We start from the raw sequence: 21,347 nt of genomic DNA on the forward strand, positions 1-21,347 counted from the left end.
CAACTGTGTTTTCTCTCATTTGTGATACTTGATCCTCCCTTGGATCACTTGATCCCACTCTTGAATAATCTTCTCATCCTACATTCTCATGTATTTATAATGTATCTTCATTGTGTGAATACTCCCATGTGAAAGCAACCAACAACTACGACTTGACTTTGTATGTGAAAACTAAATATTCAACATAGCATGCCATCCACTTTTTCCACACTTCCCATTTTAGTTTCATACACCAAAAGTCTACAATTATTTTGCCATGCCTTAAATGTGAGTCAAATATTGGACACCGTCCAACAATTAAGGTTACCAATAGTATTGTAGTTGAGGTCTTGCATCCTCGAGGTTCAAACATTTATATATTAAAGTAGTCGTGAATATGGTTGAAAAATGATGATGGAATTATTCAATTAGACCGCTTACACCTAGTTAAAACTCTTACAAGGAATTCAGATTCCAACTACTACTAGGCTATTTTGTAACATTGAGTTGTAGCTCAACTGGTAGTGACTTGCATCTCTTAGCGAGAGGTCAGGAGTTCGACTCCGCTGGGCTGCAACATTGCACTCAATGTTATCCCTGACCTGAAGTATCCACACAGGTCTCCTTTCACTTAGTGTGGGGGCAACGAGGAGGGGGGTTTACTGGCCATGCCCTCCGATTGGTCCAGGTTTCCTCTAAGACAATAGTTGGGGGAGGGTTATGTAACTATGGGATATGAACGCGTGGGTGGTTAGGGGTGATCCCAAACTTATGTGAAAAAAAAACTAGGCTATTTTGTTGTATATTTCTTGGAGTATATTTTATTGTATATATTGTATGTATAGATTCTGTGATTTCGATGATAACAACGTTGTACCATACAGGTGTTCGTTAAATCCTGTCTTCCTGCAACCCACCTCTACTTTCATTCCATTTTCACAAAAATTTCTCCTTTTATCTTGACTAATCTGACCTCTAACGTTTAAACTTTTTTGGGGCTCATTTTGACTAAAGTTTTACCCCATTTTCCTTGCTCAAACTCACCATTTCTTCATCCAAAATCTCCTTTTCTAATCAATAATTAAATAACCCAATTGCTTGTTCCTAATAAAACAAACAATATCATTTTGGATTTCAAACTACTTCATATATATCTATTTAATTATAATATAAGAAAAAGAGAAAATCAAACAAGGATATGGTGATTCTACAAGGAATAGGGGGAGTTTTTCTAGCACTAGTTTAAAACAAGTTTCATATTAAACTTTTTTTTTTTTTTTTTTTTTTCTCTTGCTTATTATCATTAACAAATCTTGGTAACGTTGGTGCTAATGTCGAATGCCGATCTCGAGGATCCCTACGCGATCGGCATTCGATACTAATTTAACTGCTTCTTAGGACTTTTCTGATATAGTCCTCTTGTTGTTTCTTTCAAATTACAATTCTTCATTGTTTCCTTCTTTTTGTTTCCATTTTGTGTCCGCTTTGTCTTTTGGTTTGGTCGTTTAAATTCCTGTGAAAATGAATGCTTCAGAATACGATAAAGGTTTGAATGGAGAAGGAGATGTTGCTAGCAACGAAGTCGATTATGTCGAAAAAGACCCAAGTGGTCGATTCATCAGGGTAATTATTTCACCATCTTCTCATAAACTATGCATTTTAATGTTTGGTTTTTGTGAATTTATGTTCTGTATCATTATGTTTACATCTAGTAAAATATTATTGTGTGTTACCATTGTGCATGTTATAAAAGTGATCATGTAATTAATTTAGGGACAATATATATAATTTTTTTTAATAGTTGGCATATTAATCTTGATGATTATGTGAGTTAAGAAGCATATATGTTTCAAATGCACATATTTGAAATGGTGAGAATCTATCAAACATTCAAATTGTTGTAATTCAAGAGGTGTTTGATATCAACTTCAGAGCAAAAAAACACATCCATTCATTGTGAAGATACCTTAAGAAGTCATTTTCAAAACCAAAAATATATAGCATCCCCTAAGTGGCGAATCTAGGATGAAAGCTCAAAGAAGTCCAGAATTTTTTTTCCAAAGCTAATTATAATTGAAGGGTACCTTAATGGTTGTTAACCTCTAGACAACTATAAATCTTACCAATATTCATGTCCTATAGTTAAATATAGTGGTGTATACACCAAACTAGTGATGTCACGGACCCTTTAGCTCAAGGCGTATGTTCGCCCCTAATTCCCCTTATGATAAGATGTCCTATAGTTATATGGCTACTACATTGGTAAGCGAATTGCATTCCCTGTTGTTCAAAATTATGTCTTGAATGTTGGGAAGAAATATGGTTTAGAGAAGATAATGATGAACTCGAAGGGCTTCTTCTTTTTCAAGTTTTCATCTGAGGAAAGTATGTTGAGGGTGTTACAGGAAGGGCCGTGGATGATAAGAACTATTCCGATTATTTTGAATAAATGGTCCCCGAATATATCTTTGACTAAAGAAGATTTAACGAAGGTGCCTGTTTGGGTTCGTCTATATGATGTTCCTCTTGTGGGATTTACTAATGATGGCCTAAGTGTGATTGCATCAAAAATCGGAAGGCTTATGATGTTAGATGCCTACACAAGTACCATGTGCAAAGAGTCTTGGGGTCGCCCTAATTTTGCTCGAGCGATGATAGAAGTGTCTGCGGAAACCGATTTGAAAGAATCCTTAAAAGGGGCTACTCCTAGTATTGATGGTGATGGGGTAACCATGGATGAAGTTCGAATTGAATATGATTGGAAACCGCCTCGATGTTCGTGTTGCAAGGTATTTGGGCATATGGATCTTCATTGCCCGAAGGTGGTGTGTGTAGAGGCTGTAAAAGATAAGCAATCGGACAAGAACTCAAAGAAAGATGCAGATGGTTTCAAAGTTGTCTTAAAGAACAAAGGAAAAGGTGTTGCAGCTGTGAACCATAATAAGGGAAACAAGGGTGGTTTTGGTGTTGGTAAACCAAAACAAAAGGTAGTCTATCGTCCGAAGGCCACTTATGATGATAATAAAAGAGGTCCGAGAGATGGAACAAGTAAGGATAAACAAGTGAAGGTTAATAACTCGTTTGGAGCTCTTGTGGATGAGCCGAGCGATGTAGAATCTGATAAAGATGAAACTGCCACGTTTATGGTTGAGAAGCATGCTCATAAGGTTACGGCCCCATTTGGCATGAAATCGGGTTGGCTTTAATGAAAACATTAATGTCTCGTGTCCTTAATGGTGTGTCGTTGTTTTTTTCTGGTTTTGCTAGTCCTATGTTTGATGTTTAGGTTTAGTTAGGTGTTTGGTTGTTTGTGAGGCCGCAAGGCGTGCTTGTGGTCGTTGTTCTTATCTGTATTTTTTATTATTTTTCATAAATAATATTTACCGGGTGAAACTCTTTACCCAAAAAAAAAGATGTTAGTTATTTTGGTGGCATAAAGATTCATGTTTTTGTTTTTCTTTTTTCTCTCAAAATTCTATGTTTTTTCGGGGTATCACTATCTGCATCTTACACCTCCATACCCCCGAGATTGGGTAATGTTGTTGTCATATAATGATTCATGTTTTTTTTTACTTTCACAGTACCCTGAAATTCTTGGCAAAGGCGCATTCAAGAAAGTGTACGCTTCCATAACTTCCCCTTTTCAATAAACCTTTTCGTTTCAAATGACTTGTTAATTATTATTATTATTATTTTTAGTTACAAGGCATTTGACCAAATTGAAGGAATTGAAGTAGCATGGAACAGGGTTAGAATCGATGATGTCTTGCAGTCTGCAGATGATTTCAACAAGTTGTATTCAGAAGTTCATATTCTCAAATCATTGAAACACAATAACATCATCAAGTTGTTTGAATCTTGGATTGATGTTAAGAAGAAAACATTAAACATGATAACAGAACTCTTTACATCCGGAAACCTTCGACAGTGAGTCTCCTAATTTAAACTAAACGCGATATTCTTTTTTCCATATTGTATTCACTTGTATATATTCTATGTCATTTAGATACCGAAACAAGCATAAAACAGTCGATATTAGAGCTATCAAGAACTGGGCAAGACAGATTCTTCACGGTCTTGACTACCTTCACAATAAAAACCCTCCCGTAATTCATCGTGATATTAAATGTGACAACATATTTGTTAATGGAAACCATGGTGAAATCAAGATTGGTGACCTTGGATTAGCAACTGTATTGCAGCAGCCGACAGCTAAAAGTTTCATTGGTAAACCCAGCCCGACCCGTTTCATCCCCATACTAAATAGACTAGTTTCAACTCAAATGGGTTTTGACCCAATACCCATACCGAATGACGTGCCACCTACTCATTCTTTCTAGGTGTTCAATGGTTCTGTTTTCGCCTTTTCGGTTTCCTCAGTTTATTCGGTTGAGTTTGTTCGATTTTGAAAATTTTGCAGGCAAAACCGAAAACTCAAATCAAATTCAAAACCGAAACTGAACCGAAAACAGATTTTGAATTCGGTTAAAACTGACAAAAGCGAAAGATCATAATTGAACAAAAATAATCATAACAAATCGATTTTAAATTCGGCTTTTATTTAGAAAGATTTTTCGTCTCTTTGTTTTAAAATCTAGTTTTAAAATCCGGATTCAAATTTGAAAAACGTATTCAAATTTGAAAACTGAACCGAAAACCAAACTAAAATCCGGTTTAATTTTTATTTTATTTTTCATTTTCATTCGGTTTGGTTTTTGGGGTAATTGATTCGAAACCGTACATTGAATGTCCCTAGCTAATTCTTTCCCTTGAATATGCAATGTAGGAACCCCTGAATTCATGGCACCCGAACTTTACGAGGAGGAATATAACGAACTAGCGGATATATATTCTTTCGGGATGTGCATCTTGGAAATGGTAACTTTTGAGTACCCTTATAGCGAGTGCAAGAATGCAGCTCAAATCTACAAGAAAGTTTCCGCTGTGAGTTATCTTCTCTTGGTTAAATTGATTGATGTACTCCATCCGCCCCAATTTCATAGTCCACCTTCCATAAATAGATACGGATAATGAAGAAAATTTCTTTTATGACTTTACTTTATGCATATATAAAACAAAAATGTAGGTAAAAAGTAGAGGTAAAACTGTAAAGTAAACAAAAAACGTGTGGTTTTTGTCCATGGACTATTAAAGTGGGATGGAGGGAGTAATAAAGATTGTTAAACTCTTATAGGCGACTTATTTAACAGGGAATTAAGCCCGCGTCTCTTGAAAAAGTTACCGATCCAGAAATTAAAGAGTTCATTGAGAAATGTCTGGTTCCTGCAAGCCAAAGAATGTCTGCTAGAGAGCTTCTAGAAGATCCCTTTCTGAAGCCGAAACATCTTCAACAACCAACCCAATATCCATTCGCAACACCTAATTCTCGCGTTATCGAACTTTGTAGGATGCATCATGAACACGAGTTTAGACTGAGAGGCACCAAATTTGACAAATACTCTGTCACTTTGGACATGCAAATCGCTGACTCGAACGGTGAGTAATTTCAACTTTTGCATTATTATCTTTTTTTTGTATATGAATAATATGTAGTCCTTAAGCTTATTACCAGTTGCAGGTCGGGTAAGGAACATTGATTTCCAGTTTTATTTGAAAACAGACACTGCGTTATCAGTCGCATGTGAGATGGTTGAACAACTTGAGTTAGCTAAGCATGATGTACCTTTTATTGCTGAGTTTATCAATGAATCAATTAGAAGAATTTTACCTGGTTGGAGACCATCGAATACAAACATTTGTGCTAAACAAGACGCCTCGACAAACATACCTGTATGTTTTCTTTCATACTACCGACATCCCATATTTATTGCCTACGTACAAAAAAACACGCAGTTTAAGAAAAAAACTGCTTACATTGTTCCTTCAATATAATTCTAACTTCACAATCTATAGATTTTGATTGGTTGAATTGAGGATTCGACAATCAATTTGGCACATCTTAAAATGCAAATGTGGATGCTAATTTGTAACTTGATTTTGATATTAAAAAACAGGCGTTGGGATACACATGCTTTGTTAACTCGGGCTATGAACAAGGGCCGAGTCTTGGATATCTGAAAGAACTTTCAAAAGTGAGAGGAATATCAAGAAATGGTTCGTTTCTTTCGTTACGTGAAAGTGATGAGGTTAAGGTGAGGGTAGAATTAGAAGCAATAGAGGCAGGGTATAGACAATGTTGCAAGGAGATGAAAAGGGCGAAGAAGAAGGAAGTTGAAGTGATTAGAAAGAGATGTATAATGTAAGAAGAAAATGAATATGTTGTATTAAGAGTAAGAGGAATTATGTTTGGTGCCAATGCAATGCAGTGCAATGTTGGCCCCTTCTTATAAAATTGATCACATTACTAATAACGTATTAATCTATATGATCATATACAAAGAGATAAATATCAATAGCAAGTAAATGTGATTTATATATGATTAACCATATAATAATATGTGTGATAACACTATTATATGAATACTTTAATGATGTACAATGAGAAAACTATATATATATATATATATATATATATATATATATATATATATATATATATATATATATATATATTCTCATATTTAAGTTTTGTGAGAACAGTTCTGAACCAATCATTTATTATTATATTAATTTATAAAATACTTAATTTAAACTTAATATAATAAGAAGGAAGGGTACATATGGAAATTAAGTCCCCACTAAATTCGGTCAACACCATTGGATTGTAACCGCTCAAACTTCAATTCAATTAGTTACATGCCATCTATTACTGTGCATCCTCATCCTCATTGTGGAATTAGCCATACCCACCAACTAAAGAAATCATGATACATCCACTTCGATTTTATTTTTGTAGGAATAAATTTGGATTGTTTATTAAGTGATGAAAGAATTGAGTTTAGTATTTATTGAATTTAATCTATCTATTATAAATGAAAGTTACCATCTTATAACATATCTTCGACATTTCATCTCTACTGTGGTACAAAAATTAAACTTCTCCTCCATATTAATATCCTTATGATTAACAACAAATACTTGAAAAAGTCTGCATATCCAGCCGTGCATCCAGATTCACTGCCAATTTTACCGGTGCATCAAAAGTCATCGTCAAACTTACCGGGTCATCCACGCTAAACGACAAAGTCACAAGTGCATTCAAATTCACCGTGAAACTCACCGGCGCATCTAAACTTCCCGCAAAACTCACCGGTGCATCCATGACCATTGCCAATTCGTTGTTGCATCAAACCTTGATGACGATGAATTTGTCTTATATATATATATATATATATATATATATATTGGAATACTATGATTTGTTAGTACTACTTTTTGGAGGCTTATATTGAAAAGAATTTTCTTTTTTTTTTTTTGTTGTATCTGAGTATCTCTAATTAGGTTTGTAGTTCTTATTAAGAAAATAAATCCAAGTTCTCTTTAAATTTATGGATCCTTTTTATACGTTGATGCAATGATGCATCTTTTTTCATTTTATTATGTATATATAATATATGCATCATCTTCTTTATCTCTGCTTTAAAATAAAAGGTGAACGTGGCTTTATATATCACTGACAACATTTAATTTAAGTATATGGGGAAGCAATATACCAGTAAAAGTTACGGTTTGTTTAATATTGTTGCCGTTGGAGAGAGGTTAAAAAAAACAAAATGCCTAATTTATCGATCAAATAAGTATATCCCTTTAATACCCCTGTTCTCACGAAAGTTAAATGGTGAGAACGTTCTTAGGGGAACATCACCCTATATATATATATATATATATATATTTTAAACGGCAATATATATATTATAAACGCAAAAGTTGCAAAGTTCTCACAAGATGGTGACTAAATGATGCCGAAATAGAATCATATGCCACCCTATACTTACATCTCAATTACAACGCGAAATAATAAGAAAGATTAATGATTACAAAACTAAGAGATTAGGATTTTGCAACCAATCTAGCTACTCGATATTTTTTGATTTATTTCTTTTCGCTATCCATTCATAACTCTTCACTTGTATGTCATTGAGAGCAACCGGCGAAGACCAACACACTCCTTTAAAAACCTTTAGATTTCTATTTTTTCAAATGAGATAAACGCTAGTCCACACCATAGCTTGCCATATCTTTTCACCCACACTCGAACAAGGCAAATAAGAGCTCCCACATAGAATGTTGTCGATATTATGCTGTGTCGAATCCATGCCCCACCATTTAAATACTATATCCCAAATTTCTCGAACCAACTTACACGAGAACAAAGCATGGCTAACCGTTTCAACCGCATTATCGCACAAAGGGCAAAGGACGGAATTAAGGTCAACACCCCGTTTGTCTAATTCAAACAAGACGGGAAGTCTCCCCCTCCTTGCCCGCATATTAAAACACCCACTTTAATTGGAACCAAGTCATTTCTAGTGTTATTAAATTAGAAGCATTCAGAGGAAAACACTTAGCCATGATTTGCTTTGTAAGAGATTTAGTTGTGAATTTACCGGACCCGCATAAGTTCCAAGTCCAAGAGTCCTCTTTTTCAGGCGCCATCTTAAAAGTCGAAATCAATCTTTCCAAATCCTCTAGCTCCCCTTTCGTCCTCCCTGTGACAACCCGCAACCAAAACCAATTCGGTGAGCACCGATGACCATCCCATTTAACTCTATCCGCAACCGCCACGTTCACATTTGTCTCTAACAGCACTAATCTTTTGTATATATCTTTTAGAGCATTTTCCTTGATCCACGCATCCTCCCAAAAAATTGTACCTCTTCCATTACCGATTAGCTTTGTAAAAGATTTAGAGAAGTCAACACCTAAGCCATCAGTCTCGAACCCTGTTTTGACAATTTTACTTCAAGTAGTGTTAGAGTACGCAGGAGAGTTAAACCCACCCAATTTTAAAGCCCCCGAAACCCCATAAATACTTTTGATAACAGTAACCCACGAGGAAATGGGTTCGGTAAGAAACCTCCACCACCACTTGCCGATTAATGCAAGATTTTTGCATTTGAGAGTGCCGAAGTTAAGACCGCCATCCGCCCGAGGACGGATGACATCTTCCCATTTAACCCACGAGATTTTTGACTCGTCACCCGCCCCACCCCAAAAAAAATTTCTCCTCACACACTCAAGTTTATTAAGCACGCTAGTCGGAGCACGGAAGAGTGAAATGTAATACAATGGCAAACTATTGAGAACCGAATTAACGAGTGTTAAACGTCCACCGAATGACATCGCACGAGCTTTTCAATCCGATAATCGTTTCTCGAACTTATCAACTACCGGTATCCAACTTCTGAATTTATTCATATTAGCACCAATAGGCAAACCAAGATAAGTAAACAGGAAGGAGCCAACTTTACAACCAAAAAGATTCGCCATAGATTCCACCTCAATTTTATCGACGCCCACACCAAAAAGATTACTTTTGTTGTAATTGACATTAAGACCGGAACACAATTCAAAGCACTTAAGGAGTTTCATGAGGTTTTCAATGTTATCCAAACTCCAAGTACCAAAAAAAACCGTATCGTCCGCGTATTGAAGATGGGAAATTGGAATTTTTTCATTTCCAATTCCACCCCACTATAAATATTCTTTGCAACCGCCGATTTTATAAGCCAATTAAGTCCCTCCGCCGCAATAATGAAAAGAAAAGGTGAAAGAGGGTCGCCTTGTCTTACACCCCTCCCGAGCTTAAATTCTTTTATCGGAGAACCATTAACGAGGACCGAAATAGAAGCCGTCTTCAAGACGGATTGGAAAATGGGCCAAATTCAAACCGGATTGGAAAATGGGCCAATTTCTACCCCACTACCTCTACACTACCCATCTTGCAACTGTTATTAACATCTTGAAGCCCATCATTAGCCATCACCTGTGACGACCCGAAAATTTCCAACCAAATTTAAACTTAATCTTTATATAATTCTGACTTGATAAGCAATGAATTTTAATAAATCTTGAACCTCCGGAAAGAGTTTTACACAAGCTCTTGGTCACCCTTTTATTTCGACGATTCACGAACGTCATAACTTGATTTAATTGTGTCACTGACATTATATGTTACTATTTAAATGACGTAATTAACTTATGTTAAAATGTATTTACATATAATGTATTACGAGTGTAAATACATCCTTACAAGTATTGAATACACATTATAATATACCAATACATATAAAGGATAGCTATACTCGTATTTCCGTTCAATTTCCTCAAGAATTCTACTACCATTTATACGGTATTTTTACCCGTATTATACACAGCTTCTAGAAGTATTTACTATTGGTATATACCAATAGAAATCTGCAATTATTTGTGTAATATGTCATCCATGACCTAATCAATTTAATATGTCATGCATGACTTAATACAATTTAACTTATCTTAGATATTTTCACTAAAAGCCAAAATTATAAGCTTATAAATAAGGACCATTTTAACTCATTTTTACTCCACATTTTCTTAAACTAAACACACACACTTGAATGCTCTCATATCATACTTTAATCTCAGCAACTTTCCTCTTCATAATCAAGGTAAAATACTTCTCAAAATCCTTGTTCAATTCCTTGTATAGTTGCTATCTTATTATACTTATAAAACTTGTAAAAACTAGAACTTGTTTTGGTGAACACCAAGCTTGTTTGAAAAACTAATCTAATCTTTCTAACATAACTCTAATAACACTTATTTATATGTATTATGATGTTATATTAAGTTAATATAAGAACTTATAACTTGTACATATAAAGAACACCTTGAAACTTAACATATATCCTTTAATCTCCATTCGGTAAAAAGCGGGCTGTTTTGGGTTGGGAATTAAAAACTTATCTTAGACTTTGAGTTCGAGGCTAAGACTTTGGAAATATGTTAATATATGTAAATAAGACTTCCAGTATTGTTTTCATGATTTTAGACAAAGTGAAAGTATTTTATCAAAAATCATATATTGGGTGGATGCCGGGATTTTTCCAAATCTGTCCACCGACACAAAAAGAGGTTAAAGCTCTAAAAATTACTACTTGAGATGAACTTTTAGAATTGGTTTTGTAAAATCTACTTCTTAAGGAATCCATATCAATTTGATTCACTTTAAACGGAGTTGTAATGAATATTTGGCGAGCAAAACAAAATCTGCTAAAATTAACGTTGTATGGACGAAATTTATATTATAAAAACTATATTAACCATATCCTTGTTAACTTTTACTATATCCTATATATATATATATATATATATATATATATATATATATATATATATATATATATATATATATATCTATATATATATATATATATATATATATATATATATTTAGACATGTTATCAGTAGTATAACAAAATATTATAATCTTGGTTAATTCTGTGATTGTATATATGTATAATAATATTCTTGGTACGTCCTAACACAATAATTATACAATACATTTTGATAAATCCTAAGACAATACGTACACAATACGTCTTAGTTAATTCTAAGACAATACGTCTCTAGGTTGATGCAAAGATAATACGTATACAATATGTCGTGGGGTAATTCTAAGATTATATATATACCGATTATTGGACTGTTGGACATTTCGAACTATTTTGGGCTACTAACAAAGGACTACTAACATAAAAATGTTAAAAATTAATATATAAGTATTCTATAAACTTGTTTTATTTTATTCACATGTCGTATTATTATCTGAATCATTATTATTGTTATAGGTTCGTGAATCCAAGGACGACGGCCATATTTTTAATAAGCTGAAAATTTATTATTAATATACTTTTACTACCGTGAGTATATAGTCCCATTTTTAAACTCTAAAAATATCTTGGGATTAGAATACATGCATTTTATGTTTTACGCCATGGACACAAGTACTTAAAATATATTCTACGTTGAGTTGTACCACATTGCATATCTTCGCTAATAGCTTGGTAACTAATATTTACATGTTGTAAGAACATGTAAGCGTGAATCCTATTGATAGATCTATCGGGTTTGACAACCCCAACTGGGCTAGTCGCTCTAGTATCGTAAACGGTTGCATAGTACTTCATTTTTACTACACTTGGTACAGTGTAGGGAGATTTCATAATCAAGGGAATATGCCACATTAATGGTTAAGTATGGTTACCGAAGCGCTCAACAACTTATAGAATACTTTTATACACTTGCGAGTGTAAATATATTTATAACTATGAAATCATGTGGTCTATATTTATATCGATGCTAAACCTATATATCTCACCAACCTTTGTGTTGACTGTTTAAGCATGTTTATTCTCAGGTCCTTAAGAAAGTCTTCCGCTGTTGCATTATCTGAGCAAGCTGTGCATGGAGTCTCATGTTTTCGTTTAAATGAAGTGTTGCATTCAATAAAACCTTCGTCATGTATTATATTCAACTTTTATGTCACGTGTGTAGTATTTGGAAACCGATGTATTATGGGGATTATTTCTTAAATAATCGCCCACTTGTTTAAAACATGCATTATGTATAATAATGGTGTGCTTTTTATGAAACGAATGCAATAATTTCTAAAACGTATCATATAGAGGTCAAATACCTCGCTATGAGACCAATGAATAATTTCTGGAGAAGTGTTGGGAATTGAAGCATGAGTTAGTATAATATAATGACACCCGGCCAACGTGGTTATATTATAGTAAGTCATGCTGAATTTCTAATGGAACGTGATGATTCACAGACCTTACCCTCATCATATGCCATGTTACACGACTCTTTCATTTTACTTAACCTCTGAACATATCAAGAAAATATATTCTTGATAGTCCTATCTTTTCATGATTCTGGTAATTTAACAAGTCAGATCGTGCTATTACCATTTCTTTCTTAGAACGTTAGCCATGATCATTCGAAATTCAAAGATTTAATCTACAAATCCGAGACGTCTTAATCGCTTTACTTAGAGACAGAAAGATAAACAAAAACATGAAGTTTCAGAATATAAATAAGAACGATAACAACAAAGAAATTACAAACCGTGTATATCAATGCTTATAGCAATATAAAGATACGGGAGAATGATAAATACAATAATTCCTAGAGTATAGTAGAAGTAAAAATGTTCTTCTGGTGGAAGATTGAAAAGAAAAATGACTGTATATATGGTCAATATAATAGCGAAGATCAATATAGGATTGAGCATATTAACAATCTTTTGGAAGTATGAATTGAGGAAGAAAGTATAGGAGTGGTGAAAATAATGAAACGAAAGGGGTTAATTTATAGTGAAAATATCAGACATAGTAATCGAGGCAGATTACGAATTTAATTAAAGAAAATCTTAATTTCCTTAATTACAGGAGAATCAAATCTTATACAGATTATGAAGATTTCTTTAAATCCCTTGAATTCCGAAAAACGACTATAACTATTTCAAAAGTTATGGCAAACAGATATTTCCTCATTTCAATCTTTTACGATAGCTTCGTTTATACTCTTCCTATAATCGAATCATTTTATCTATATTATTCAAAAGTGATAAAACTCTATTTTTCAACTCATATTCATCATTACAATATTCTTGTTGTAAACAATGACGATCTCTATCAAATTTCATGACTGTATTTTCACGAACTCCTCTCTGTTTTGTCTACCCTAGTGTTGTGGCATAAAACGCTCAAGGTTTTATATGACCTCAATACTATTTATAACACATTTCATGTATCCAATTTACTGAAATGACTTGTAAAACATCATCAGTCCTTTCTGGGAAAACCTAATCAATGACACTCGTGTTATTCCCTTGAATGACCTCCGCATTAATAATAAAATGCACTTCGTAGAAGATCCTGTAGAATTTATGGATCGTAAAATTTAAATGCTTGAAACAAAACAATATTCTATCTGTTGGAATTCACGCAAGGCCCCGAGTATACCTGGGAACGTGAAGACGAAATAAAACGAAAATATCCCAACCTGTTTACAAACAACGCCGACTGATGGCAACAACTAAATTTCGGGACGAAATTTCTTTTAACGGGTAGGTACTATGACAACCCGGAAATTTTCGACTAAATTTAAACTTAATCCTTATGTGATCCTGACACGATAATCAAAATCAGTTAAACTGAATCTCAAAATTTTTTAACTGTGTTCATAATTTTCATTGAACCTTGACTAATTTCGACGATTCACGAACAAATAGCTGTAAATAAAAATGTATATATTTAAATATACATATTAAATTTAATTATAAGTAAAAATATCATAATATCACTTTCATCATTATTATTAACATTAATAATAATGTTGACATCAGATTTAATAACCACAATTTGTTGTATTAATAATAATATTATTATTATGATTATTATCATTTTTCTTAATAGTAATATTATTTTGATATTTAGTAATATTATTATTATCTATTATTTATTATTATTGTTATTATTAATATTAATATTAATATCATTAACTTAGTTTATATTATTATCATTATTATTATTAAGTGTATTATCATTACTAATATTATTATCATTATTGTTAGTATTAGTAATATCATTATTATTATTATTATTATTTGCATTATTATTATTAATATAATTATTATTGTTATTATTTGTATTATTATTAATTATTAATATTAATTAAAAAAATACAGATAATAAAATTAGGTATTAGGTAATCTACTTTTTATTTTTTTATATATCATGTTACCTGCTTTTATTTTTTTTAATATTTTTCTCCCTCCCTGATTTGAATTCTGTCAATTTTTCTTGGTATAAAACTCGAACCATACCAATTGTTGAATGATACCAAACGAATTTACACTATCAAATATCAATTACAATTAACTTTAACAGCTTTTGCATTGTTGAATTTAAAAAAAAAAAATTGAAGAACACAGTCTGTGCTCTGTACGCGTAATTTTTTCTCAAAGCCCCGATTTCGAATCAATTTACAAAATCTAAAACTGCAGTATTGTTAGAAATCTTTTACTTAATCTATCTGCAAAATCCCAAGTTCCAATTTTTCCTATCGAGTTCCAATTTTGGAGTCAAAGATAATTTTCAAAAAGTCAAACGTTGTGTTCTTGATCAAATTCGAGTTTGTTTTGATGATTCAGATTAAATTGATGATTCATAAACTTTCTATGAACGATTTAGAATATATTTCATGTTATAATCATGGTCTATAACTGTGACAACCCGGAAATTTCTAACCAAATTTAAACTTAATCTTTATATGTTTCCAATATGATAAGCAAAGTCTGTAAAATTGATTCTCAAACTTTTTCAACTAATGTTATATATTCAGTTAACCTTTGACTATTGACCGACAATTCACGAACATCTATTTGTGTATATATATATATATATATATATATATATATATATATATATACACACACAATAAGTTGGGATATTAATTATTCATAAATAACTTGCAATGTGTATTTAAAAACTGATTTATGTATATTAAATAAAGATATATACATATATATAATTTCAAGTTATTTAGTAAACGATAGTAACATTTGTTTATTGATTTGATTGATATTTAGATAATTTAACTAAAATGTTTAAGATGAACAAGTAAAACACTAATTAACTACAGTAATTTCGAATTGCTACAGTACCCGAAAAGCTACAGTGTTTTCGAAAATCACTATTTGCTACAGTAAAATCATTTTACTATAGTGTTTTCGAAAATCACTATTTGCTACAGTAAAAACGACTTTGCTACAATAAAACACTATTTGCTACAGTAAAAAACACTATTTGCTACCGTGAAAAATATGTCGACAAACAAGAAAACAAAACATATTGGGTGCGTACCAGCTGGCCATGCGATCGCATGGCAAATGGGCATGAAACCCATGCGATCGCATGGGGTTGATTTTCAGGACAAGTCTATAAAGCTCGTCGATTTCAGGTTGCAGGCACACACACATATTCTTATCTCATTCTCTCTGTATTATTATTATTTATAATATTATTATTATTATTATTATTATTATTATTATTAATATTAAGATTAATAATATTAATCTTATTATTATTAGTATTAGTATTATTATTATCTGTAACAGACTCGTCCCACATCGGTGGGAGAGGAAAACAAAGCAGGGTGTGGATACCTCTTCTGGTATGACGCGTTTAAAACCGTGCGGGTAGGTGCGATCCGGGGAATGTGTCCTGTCGGTGATCGGCCTGTGGCCCAGAGCGGACAGTATCATACCAGTTGTGCTGCGCACTCTGACATGACGCGTTTTGAGGGTGTTTACCCGAGAAGCAAATCCGTGAGGTAGAAGTGTGATCCGGGGTTGTACTCGTGCGCGGGTAGCCCGTCGGTGATCGGCTTGTGTCCAAAGCGGACAATATCATACTACGGGCTGATGGTGATGTTACTTATGGTATCAGAGCTGGGGCCCGCATCGATGTGCACTGCGGGGACGCAGTGTCCTGAAGGGGGGTAGAGTTGTAACAGACTCGTCCCACATCGGTGGGAGAGGAAAACAAAGCAGGGTGTGGATACCTCTTCTGGTATGACGCGTTTAAAACCGTGCGGGTAGGTGCGATCCGGGGAATGTGTCCTGTCGGTGATCGGCCTGTGGCCCAGAGCGGACAGTATCATACCAGTTGTGCTGCGCACTCTGACATGACGCGTTTTGAGGGTGTTTACCCGAGAAGCAAATCCGTGAGGTAGAAGTGTGATCCGGGGTTGTACTCGTGCGCGGGTAGCCCGTCGGTGATCGGCTTGTGTCCAAAGCGGACAATATCATACTACGGGCTGATGGTGATGTTACTTTATCAGATATCGTTACCGTTATTATTAGTATTATACATAAAATACTACAACTAGGTCATGAGCGTATTATTTCAAAACGGGTTTTTTTCGAGCGGGATAGAACTAAGAAAATTATGGGTTATAGCTAAGGAGGTGATGGGTATGCTTCGGGGTATTGCTCGTGAGATCAAACTAATGTTTATCATCTCCGTTGCATCTACATACTTTCCTACAATATTGAATCACAATATTGATACGTGAGCATTCACATCTTATCTTTTATATATTAATAGTGTATCCATATCTAGTGCTCAAGTATATATGTTTATGCATGCTTGTATGCTTTAATTTGTCGTTAGATAGTTTATGATGAATCGCGAATTTGATACATATGTTACTGATATAAAGTATATGATATGCATGTTTTTGAAAAGCTGGCAAAAAATTATTAACTTTTCATTTAGAAATCGCATGATTTCGATGAACGGACTAAAAGATATGGTCAACTGAATTATGGTTAATGTTAATTGAAATTGTGTTTCAAACTTTACATTAATATTTAAACAACTTGTCTATGATATTGATAAATTGAATTTTTAAATATTACTAATCGAATAAATGAATTTCTATATAAAGCACGTCTCGTTTTGCTGAACAATTGTCAAGGTTTACTGTCTTATCATGTTTTAAAGCTTTATAAACACTATAATCAGATTTTACAAGTATTGGAAAACTATGTGAAATAATAAAATATTTTCTATTGCCATGATAATTCAAATATAATACAGCTCCTGAAATAAATAATATTTTGAGTTTGATAAACTATAAATTCATTCAATTATCAAGACTTATACTATGTTAATAAACATGTAGAGATTTAAAGATCATATTGGGTCAGGTTAACTTTTGAGATGACTTTTGTTAACTTTTGTATGTCGGTCTCGAGCATTAGGATTGTGATACACTATGACCCGACCTAGCTTGTTAGACATGTATTGACCAACATATGTTCTCTATGTTGAGATCTACGGTTATTTTACATTCCGAGTTTCGGTTACATTTCGGTGAATGAACTTATATGCTGCTAAGGTGAGTTTATAGATCCCTTTTTAAATGCTTTAAATATTTTTAGGCTGAGAATACATGCAATTTATTTTAAACGCAATGGATACAAGTACATACTAAATTCTACACCGAGTTTGAACCAAAAATCCCTTAGCTTTGATAACTAGTAACTGCCGGTTATAAGAACTGGTGGGCGCGAGTAGTTATATATGGATCCATAGGGCTTGACATCCCCGTCTGTTCCAGGTTTAGAAACCTTAGCCTGAACTATAAAACAGACGTATGCTATTTGAGTTTAGTACACGTTGGATTGTCTGTATTGTACATGTTGGTTGCATGTATGTTAAAACAGGGGTACTTATTATAACGTTAAAGTTTAGTTACCAGGGTGCTCAATCTTGTAGAATAATCTGATAAACGTTTCGGATGAAACAACTGAAATCTTGTGATCCACCTTTATATACAGATTATGCGCAATATTAAAACTATGAACTCACCAACCTTTGTGTTGACACTTTTAAGCATGTTTATTCTCAGGTTCCTAGAAGTCTTTCGCTGTTTGCTTACACGTTATACAATCTATGTGCATGGAGTCATACATGCTTTATTCGAGAAAACTTTGCATTCACAAAATCATCACCATGTATCTTATTTGACTGTATTGTCAACGGATGTATTGTTAGAAACTATTATATACGATGATTGTCTATACGTAGAAATCATCAGATGTCGAAAACCTTGGATTTATATATTCATTTATGGTGTACCTTTTCAAAAGAATGCAATGTTTACAAAATGTATCATATAGAGGTCAAAACCTCACTATGAAATCAATGAATGATGTATTCGTCCAAATAAATTTGGACGGGTCATCACAGTTGGTATCAGAGCTTGAGGTCATAGGGAATCAGAATTTGCATTAGTGTGTTTAACTGGTAATTGTTAGGATGCATTAATGAGTCTGGACTATGACCGTATCTGTTTTTACCGAGTTTTGCTTACCATTTATTGTCGGAAATTACTTGCTTATCATTCCTAAGTCTAGACATGTCTTACTGCATTTACTGCATAGATAGTGTATCGACAAAATTCATATCTTAGCGTATCTGTTACTTTAAACTTTTCCTGACATCTTCTGAAAATTTCTCCGTAATTTATGAGATTTTGGTATTATATATACATATGTAAATTATGTATTGAAGAATACCAAATCTAAGTCCTATAATCTATTTCACATCAAAAATCATTTCCCTGATTACATAAAATGGATCCTGTATCTATTTCAAATTCCTTAAACTCCGACAGCTATTCCGATATGGATATTCACCTGAACTCCGAAGACAGTGTAACCGGAATGGATTAACCAATTAGCCATCACCTATTCTGGATGAATTGGGGATGGGTTCGTAGCCTAATTAGTCATTGAAGACAAAAAGAAGGTGATCTCTTCCATCCACCACATTCCCCTCTTGGCGAAGAACCTGAAGCACTTACCAGCGAACCTATTCATAATACCATTTTCTCTCTCATGTCCAGAGTATCACGTCATGATTATATACTATCTCAAATTCTGGATCTTATTCATCCGCTCGTCCAAACCGCCAATCATCCTGGTGTAGTAGAAGAAGTCAACGAGCTTCGCACTCGGGTAGTGACTTTGGAGAATATGGTGCAAAGATTACAAGCACCAGCCGCATCACCGGCATCAACAATACCACCATCATCAATACCAACAGTATCATTACCACTACCAACAACAACAACCGCATCCCACACCTCAACATCACAATCTGTACCTCGAACATCAACGTCATACGCACCATAGATACTAAGGAATACCAACAACAACAAACGACGAAGTATTGATTCATAACTTCATGGAAGAAATATTCTGCAGAGAATATGTATTTTCTAAAAGTTTTAGAGATTACTTATTCTAGTTCTAATTGTAAACCAGATGAGTGAGCGAATAGAAATGATGAAATAAAACCCTGATCGGAATGGTGCACGATTTACAAGCTAGATCTATTGTACCAGCAGCATCAACAGTACCGTCAGCATCACCAGCACCATTAGTACCATCAGCATCGTCAGCATCAGCAGCATCTACAACATCACAAGCTCCGCCAGATCCATAATCACCGCAAACATCATCACTAATCAACAACGCGTATATCGTATCAACGAGTTATGAAGTATTAACTCATTCCCTCTGAAGAAATTATATGTATATTTTATATATATGAATTTTAAGATCAAAATAAATCTTTTCGTACTAAGCTATTACGTGTGAATCTTAACTACTCGATTAGTTCATGTTATTAATATGCTATGATGTACATCCTTCGTTAATGACTTTACAATCGTTAACTATAATCTTTGCTTCAACTTAATAGATTCAATTTCATAATAAATCGAGTGTATTATTCAAATACATATTTGATTTTACACTTTTATTTTCGATGTACTTGAAACTTTCCAGAAAACACCATTCGTACCTTGCGAAGTTAGCAAGAGTTCCATAAGCACCAATATGATTCACTGAGGAAATATCAATAAAACTGAATAACGAAGTATTGATTACATTAGTGAAATACTCCGCGAAAATTATGAAATCTTTAATGTTTTAGAGATTATTCATTTCTAATCTAGCCGAAAATCAAATGAGCTTAATATGATATTAACTCATTAAATCTGTATTACATCTAAAGAAAATATACATATATATATTTTCATAAAGACTATAATAAAATTCTCTGGTACAAAATATTACTTGTGAAACTTTTATCAGTATTTTTATTATTAATATTACCATTATACTAAATAAATATTATGTATATAAAAACGTATTTATAAGTAATTACATATAAGTATGTATCAACCGTATTAACAATTTTTATACAAATATTCATATATATGTATTTTTAATATATTACTAACCAATACATATTAATATAACTATATAAATATTTATCATTTTGAATACATATACACAAATTAAATATAATATATAATATAAGTTATAATATGTGAAATTATTCAATTACGATTACATGTTTTAATATATAAATAAAACTGATATAGGTTTGTGAATCCGAAGTCAACTCTGCACTTGTTCAGTGCCATCATACATATATTTACTACAAAATATCGTATCGTGAGTTCATTTTCTCCCTTTTTATCTATATTTTTGGACTGAGAATACATGCACTATTTTATAACTATTTTTAAAATAGACACAAGTACAAAACTTCGTTCTACGTGGGTTTGAATCAAAAATCCCCTAGCTTGGTAACTTTAAACATTGGTCTTTGTACCGATGGCGCGAATCCTAAAGATATATCTATCGGGTTTAACACCCTCACCCAGTATGTTGTACTAGTCAAGGATTTATATTGGCTTAGAATAATGGGTGTTTAGTACTTCAGGTTAATAAACATGCACTTGATTAGGTGTACCTATTATTATAACTCATGGGTAAAAACTTTGTTAAGGCTAGTTATCGGGTGCTCACAACATGGAATACTTTTAT

At 33.2% G+C, this 21,347-nt stretch overlaps 2 protein-coding genes across 2 annotated transcripts; one reads left to right on the plus strand and one right to left on the minus strand.

Moving 5' to 3' along the window:
• Nucleotides 1–1,328: 1,328 nt before the first annotated feature.
• Nucleotides 1,329–6,330, plus strand: LOC139861361 (probable serine/threonine-protein kinase WNK11). The gene is made up of 8 exons (XM_071849737.1): nt 1,329–1,602; nt 3,561–3,598; nt 3,679–3,906; nt 3,986–4,206; nt 4,766–4,923; nt 5,190–5,475; nt 5,558–5,769; nt 5,994–6,330. The coding sequence occupies exons 1-8, from the start codon at nt 1,501–1,503 to the stop codon at nt 6,240–6,242; spliced, it is 1,494 nt and encodes a 497-aa protein (XP_071705838.1). The 5' UTR covers nt 1,329–1,500; the 3' UTR covers nt 6,243–6,330.
• A 2,904-nt stretch (nt 6,331–9,234) lies between these two features.
• On the minus strand, nt 9,235–9,862 carry LOC139864128 (uncharacterized). The gene is made up of 2 exons (XM_071852714.1): nt 9,806–9,862; nt 9,235–9,573 (listed from the first exon to the last, which is right to left on the minus strand). Exons 1-2 carry the CDS (start codon nt 9,860–9,862, stop codon nt 9,235–9,237), a joined length of 396 nt encoding a protein of 131 aa, XP_071708815.1.
• Between the last annotated feature and the right edge of the window lie 11,485 nt (nt 9,863–21,347).

This window comes from Rutidosis leptorrhynchoides, chromosome 8 (genome assembly GCF_046630445.1).
Source record: "Rutidosis leptorrhynchoides isolate AG116_Rl617_1_P2 chromosome 8, CSIRO_AGI_Rlap_v1, whole genome shotgun sequence".
Classification (NCBI taxonomy): Eukaryota; Viridiplantae; Streptophyta; class Magnoliopsida; order Asterales; family Asteraceae; genus Rutidosis; species Rutidosis leptorrhynchoides.